The following is a 7,500-nucleotide window of genomic DNA, read 5'->3' as shown; positions in this document are numbered from 1 at the left end:
CTGGGGCAGGTGGAGATGGGGGGACGGGGGAGAAGAGGAGGAGGCAGGGAGGGGGTACTGGGTGTGGTGGTCTCCTCCACGGATGCCTCTTTCCCTTTTCGCCTGGCTGACCCTATAAGAAAGGTCAAACACAATGCATTATGGGGGAGACAACAAAAAAGGGGTCTGAATTTAAAAAATACTTTTATTTAAGTTTATTTTTAAGGTCAATTTTGTTTAAAATATAAATATATTTTCTCTCCCTCTTCTTTGCTAAACACCCCCAGACAAGATGCCCATGATGCATTTGTGATTTGTACCTTTCTTGTAAGTGACAACCTGGGATAAAAAAAAAAAAGCACTTAAAATCAGTCAAAATGGCTGCACCGCTACAGTATAACAGAGAATCTGATTGGGCTTAATGGCAGTATAGAGTGCTGTGATTGGTCGTCTGTGAGAGTGAAGGATCTGGTTGCGATGGCCCCCCATGTCAGGGGGAAATTGATTTCCTTTTTATGAATCCTTAGTTCAGTCTTTACTTCCAGAATAAAAGTATTTCTATTAACACTGACGTTGTTATTTGACAAAGAAAAGAAAACGCTTGTGTCCAAAACAACAACAACAACAACAACAACAACAACAACAACAACAACAACAACAACAACCCCGCTCCTGATAAAAATGGCCATCAGTCATTATCCAACGGGGCAAAGGTCATGTCAAATGTAGAGAATGCACAGCACAGTTAACACGGTAACGTCCCCTCTAAGGTAACGTCCCCTCTACCTTAACGTCCCCTCTACCTTAACGTCCCCTCTACCTTAACGTCCCCTCTAAGGTAACGTCCCCTCTAAGGTAACGTCCCCTCTAAGGTAACGTCCCCCCCACTACCTTAACGTCCCCTCTAAGGTAACGTCCCCTCTAAGGTAACGTCCCCTCTAAGGTAACGTCCCCTCTACCTTAACGTCCCCTCTAACGTCCCCTCTACCTTAACGTCCCCTCTACCTTAACGTCCCCTCTAAGGTAACGTCCCCTCTAAGGTAACGTCCCCTCTAAGGTAACGTCCCCTCTAAGGTAACGTCCCCTCTACCTTAACGTCCCCTCTAACGTCCCCTCTACCTTAACGTCCCCTCTAAGGTAACGTCCCCTCTAAGGTAACGTCCCCTCTAAGGTAATGTCCCCTCTAAGGTAACGTCCCCTCTAAGGTAACGTCCCCTCTACCTTAACGTCCCCTCTACCTTAACGTCCCCTCTAAGGTAACGTCCCCTCTACCTTAACGTTCCCTCTAAGGTAACGTCCCCTCTAAGGTAACGTCCCCTCTACCTTAACGTCCCCTCTAAGGTAACGTCCCCTCTAAGGTAACGTCCCCTCTACCTTAACGTCCCCTCTAAGGTAACGTCCCCTCTAAGGTAATGTCCCATCTAAGGTAACGTCCCCTTTAAGGTAACGTCCCCTCTACCTTAACGTCCCCTCTACCTTAACGTCCCCTCTACCTTAACGTCCCCTCTAAGGTAACGTCCCCTCTAAGGTAACGTCCCCTCTACCTTAACGTCCCCTCTACCTTAACGTCCCCTCTAAGGTAACGTCCCCTCTAAGGTAACGTCCCCTCTAAGGTAACGCCCCTCTACCTTAATGTCCCCTCTACCTTAACGTCCCCTCTAAGGTAACGTCCCCTCTACCTTAACGTCCCCTCTAAGGTAACGTCCCCTCTAAGGTAACGTCCCCTCTAAGGTAACGTCCCCTCTACGTTAACGTCCCCTCTAAGGTAACGTCCCCTCTACGTTAACGCCCCTCTAAGGTAACGCCCCTCTACGTTAACGTCCCCTCTAAGGTAACGCCCTCTACGTTAACGTCCCCTCTAAGGTAACGTCCCCTCTACGTTAACGTCCCCTCTACGGTAACGTCCCCTCTAAGGTAACGTCCCCTCTAACGTCCCCTCTAAGGTAACGTCCCCTCTAACGTCCCCTCTAAGGTAACGTCCCCTCTAACGCCCCTCTAAGGTAACGCCCCCTCTACGGTAATGTCCCCTCTAAGGTAACGTCCCCTCTAAGGTAACGTCCCCTCTAACGTCCCCTCTAAGGTAACGCCCCTCTACGGTAACGTCCCCCTCTACGGTAACGCCCCTCTAAGGTAACGTCCCCTCTAAGGTAACGTCCCCTCTAAGGTAACGTCCCCTCTAAGGTAACGTCCCCTCTAAGGTAACGTCCCCTCTAAGGTAACGTCCCCTCTACCTTAACGTCCCCTCTAAGGTAACGTCCCCTCTAAGGTAACGTCCCCTCTAAGGTAACGTCCCCTCTACCTTAACGTCCCCTCTAACGTCCCCTCTACCTTAACGTCCCCTCTACGTTAACGTCCCCTCTAATGTCCCCTCTACCTTAACGTCCCCTCTACCTTAACGTCCCCTCTACCTTAACGTCCCCTCTACCGTCCCCTCTACCGTCCCCTCTACCTTAACGTCCCCTCTACCTTTAACGTCCCCTCTACCTTTAACGTCCCCTCTACCTTAACGTCCCCTCTACCTTTAACGTCCCCTCTACCTTTAACGTCCCCTCTACCTTTAACGTCCCCTCTACCTTAACGTCATTCCCACTGCAACACATTTAAATATGAACCTCTTCAGTAGATTTAATTCTGACAACATGTCAGTTGAATCAGCAGGAACCTAAACCTTGTCTGAATAGAGGAGAACCAACCAGGTCAGCGTCAGTAAAACGCCTTGCTGGTGTTAGTGGTGCAGTTTGATACAGTGGGAAGATTTATTTTTTAAATGCACTGAAACACACGTGGTAATATCTATGAAATGAAGACATTTAATGGGGTTCAGTCTTCATTCAATCCACATTGTATGACTCGTTGCTGTTGTTTTTCTAGTGCTTAGAACTTTCTGGAGTAAGTCTAGACCAGCTCACAGGAAGTGAGTCCCGGCTCCTCACATTTTCTACTACTTGAGTTCCGGCACCTCTTAATATTATCTTATCAAACAGTACAGGGACCCTAAATGAGCACTGGTATTATATCAGTCTAAGTCAAACACTGTTCTAGATAAACACTGGTACCCATATCAAACACTGGTACCCATATCAAACACTGGTCTAGATAAACACTGGTCTAGATAAACACTGGTACCCATATCAAACACTGGTCTAGATAAACACTGGTACCCATATCAAACACTGGTCTATATAAACACTGGTACCCATATCAAACACTGGTCTATATAAACACTGGCACCCATATCAAATACTGGTCTAGATAAACACTGGTCTAGATAAACACTGATCTAGATAAACACTGGTACCCATATCAAACACTGGTCTAGATAAACACTGGTCTAGATAAACACTGGTCTAGATAAACACTGGTACCCATATCAAACACTGGTACCCATATCAAACACTGGTCTATATAAACACTGGTACCCATATCAAACACTGGTACCCATATCAAACACTGGTCTATATAAACACTGGTACCCATATCCACTGGTATATCAAACACTGGTACCCATATCAAACACTGGTCTAGATAAACACTGGTCTAGATAAACACTGGTCTAGATAAACACTGGTCTAGATAAACACTGGTACCCATATCAAACACTGGTCTAGATAAACACTGGTACCCATATCAAACACTGGTCTATATAAACACTGGTACCCATATCAAACACTGGTACCCATATCAAACACTGGTACCCATATCAAACACTGGTACCCATATCAAACACTGGTCTATATAAACACTGGTACCCATATCAAACACTGGTCTAGATAAACACTGGTCTAGATAAACACTGGTCTAGATAAACACTGGTACCCATATCAAACACTGGTACCCATATCAAACACTGGATAAACACTGGTACCCATATCAAACACTGGTACCCATATCAAACACTGGGTACCCATATCAAACATATAAACACTGGTACCCATATCAAACACTGGTAAACACCATATCAAACACTGGTCTATATCAAACACTGGTACCCATATCAAACACTGGTCTAGATAAACACTGGTACCCATATCAAACATCTAGATAAACACTGGTACCCATATCAAACACTGGTACCCATATCAAACACTGGTACCCATATCAAACACTGGTACCCATATCAAACACTGGTCTATATAAACACTGGTACCCATATCAAACACTGGTCTATATAAACACTGGTACCCATATCAAACACTGGTACCCATATCAAACACTGGTCTATCAAACATAAACACTGGTACCCATATCAAACACTGGTCTAGATAAACACTGGTACCATATCAAATATCAAACACTGGTACCCAAATCAAACACTGGTACCCATATCAAACACTGGTCTATATAAAACACATATCAAACACTGGTACCCATATCAAACACTATATAAACACTGGTACCCATATCAAACACTGGTACCCATATCAAACACTGGTCTATATAAACACTGGTACCCATATCAAACACTGGTACCTATCAAACATCAAACACTGGTACCCATATCAAACACTGGTACCCATATCAAACACTGGTACCCATATCAAACATATCAAACACTGGTACCCATATCAAACACTGGTCTAGATAAACACTGGTCTAGATAAACACTGGTACCCATATCAAACACTGGTACCCATATCAAACACTGGTACCCATATCAAACACTGGTACCCATATCAAACACTGGTACCCATATCAAACACTGGTACCCATATCAAACACTGGTACCCATATCAAACACTGGTACCCATATCAAACACTGATATCAAACTGGTACCCATATCAAACACTGGTACCCATATCAAACACTGGTCATATCAAACACTGGTACCCATATCAAACACTGGTACCCATATCAAACACTGGTACCCATATCAAACACTGGTACCCATATCAAACACTGGTACCCATATCAAACACTGGTACCCATATCAAACACTGGGATAAACACTGGTCTATATAAACACTGGTACCCATATCAAACACTGGTACCCATATCAAACACTGGTCTAGATAAACACTGGTCCATATCAAACACTGATAAACACTGGTACCCATATCAAACACCATATCAAACACTGGTACCCATATCAAACACTGGTACCCATATCAAACACTGGTCTATATAAACACTGGTACCCATATCAAACACTGGTCTAGATAAACACTGGTACCCATATCAAACACTGGTCTATATAAACACTGGTACCCATATCAAACACTGGTACCCATATCAAACACTGGTACCCATATCAAACACTGGTACCCATATCAAACACTGGTACCCATATCAAAACACTGGTACCCATATCAAACATCAAACACTGGTACCCATATCAAACACTGGTACCCATATCAAACACTGGTACCCATATCAAACACTGATAAACACATATCAAACACTGGTCTATATCAAACACTGGTACCCATATCAAACACTGGTCCCATATAAACACTGGTACCCATATCAAACACTGGTCTAGATAAACACTGTACCCATATCAAACACTGGTCAGATCAAACACTGGTACCTAGATCAAACACTGGTCTATATAAACACTGGTCTAGATAAACACTGGTACCCATATCAAACACTGGTACCCATATCAAACACTGGTACCCATATCAAACACTGGTCTATATAAACACTGGTACCCTATATCAAACACTGGTACCCATATCAAACACTGGTCTATATAAACACTGGTACCTATATCAAACACTGGTACCCATATCAAACACTGGTACCCAAATCAAACACTGGTACCCATCAAACACTGGTACCCATATCAAACACTGGTACCCATATCAAACACTGGTACCCATATCAAACACTGGTACCCATATCAAACACTGGTACCCTATATAAACACTGGTCAAACACCATATCAAACACTGGTCTATATAAACACCCATATCAAACACTGGTAAACACCATATCAAACACTGGTACACCATATCAAACACTGGTCTAGATAAACACTGGTCTAGATAAACACTGGTCTAGATAAACACTGGTCTAGATAAACACTGGTACCTAGATAAACACTGGTACCCATATCAAACACTGGTACCCATATCAAACACTGGTCTAGATAAACACTGGTACCCATATCAAACACTGGTCTATAGATAAACACTGGTACCCATATCAAACACTGGTCTATATCAAACACTGGTACCCATATCAAACACTGGTACCCATATCAAACACTGGTACCCATATCAAACACTGGTACCCATATCAAACACTGGTACCCATATCAAACACTGGTACCCATATCAAACACTGGTACCCATATCAAACACTGGTACCCATATCAAACACTGGTACCCATATCAAACACTGGTACCTAGATCAAACACTGGTCTAGATAAACTGGTCTAGATAAACACTGGTCTAGATAAACACTGGTCTAGATAAACACTGGTACCCATATCAAACACTGGTACCCATATCAAACACTGGTACCCATATCAAACACTGGTCTAGATAAACACTGGTACCCATATCAAACACTGGTCTATATAAACACTGGTACCCATATCAAACACTGGTACCCATATCAAACACTGGTACCCATATCAAACACTGGTCAAACACTGGTACCCATATCAAACACTGGTATAATATCACTGGTACCCATATCAAACACTGGTACCTATATCAAACACTGGTACCCATATCAAACACTGGTACCCATATCAAACACTGGTACCCATATCAAACACTGGGATAAACACTGGTACCCATATCAAACACTGGTACCCATATCAAACACTGGTACCCATATCAAACACTGGTCTAGATAAACACTGGTCCATATAAACACTGGTACCCATATCAAACACTGGTCTATATAAACACTGGTACCCATATCAAACACTGGTCTAGATAAACACTGGTACCCATATCAAACACTGGTCTAGATAAACACTGGTACCCATATCAAACACTGGTACCCATATCAAACACTGGTACCCATATCAAACACTGGTCTAGATAAACACTGGTACCCATATCAAACACTGGTACCCATATCAAACACTGGTACCCATATCAAACACTGGTACCCATATCAAACACTGGTACCCATATCAAACACTGGTACCCATATCAAACACTGGTCTAGATAAACACTGGTACCCATATCAAACACTGGTACCCATATCAAACACTGGTCTAGATAAACACTGGTACCCATATCAAACACTGGTACCCATATCAAACACTGGTACCCATATCAAACACTGGTCTAGATAAACACTGGTCTATATAAACACTGGTACCCATATCAAACACTGGTCTAGATAAACACTGGTACCCATATCAAACACTGGTACCCATATCAAACACTGGTACCCATTTCAAACACTGGTCTAGATTAACACTGGTACCCATATCAAACACTGGTACCCATATCAAACACTGGTACCCATTTCAAACACTGGTCTAGATTCACTGGTACCCATTCAAACACTGGTACCCATATCAAACACTGGTACCCATATCAAACACTGGTA

The 7,500-nt window shown here is 43.2% G+C and overlaps 1 protein-coding gene across 5 annotated transcripts in view; it reads right to left on the bottom strand.

Moving 5' to 3' along the window:
• LOC121839296 (protein CASP-like) overlaps positions 1–7,500 on the bottom strand; it is a 158,962-nt gene that overhangs the window by 42,607 nt on the left and 108,855 nt on the right. For 2 of the 5 annotated variants that reach the window (XM_042297699.1, XM_042297698.1), the window contains exon 16: positions 1–112. This exon is cut by the window's left edge. The exons of the other annotated variants lie outside the window; for them this stretch is intronic. In XM_042297699.1, coding sequence (XP_042153633.1) covers positions 1–112 — 112 coding nt within the window. The remainder of the gene's footprint in view (positions 113–7,500) is intronic. 5 annotated transcript variants of the gene reach the window in all.

Source organism: Oncorhynchus tshawytscha, linkage group LG14 (genome assembly GCF_018296145.1).
Source record: "Oncorhynchus tshawytscha isolate Ot180627B linkage group LG14, Otsh_v2.0, whole genome shotgun sequence".
In the NCBI taxonomy this organism is placed as follows: domain Eukaryota; kingdom Metazoa; phylum Chordata; class Actinopteri; order Salmoniformes; family Salmonidae; genus Oncorhynchus; species Oncorhynchus tshawytscha.
The sequence above is the reverse complement of the archived record's forward strand: the minus strand, read 5'-3'. Positions and strand labels throughout refer to the sequence as shown.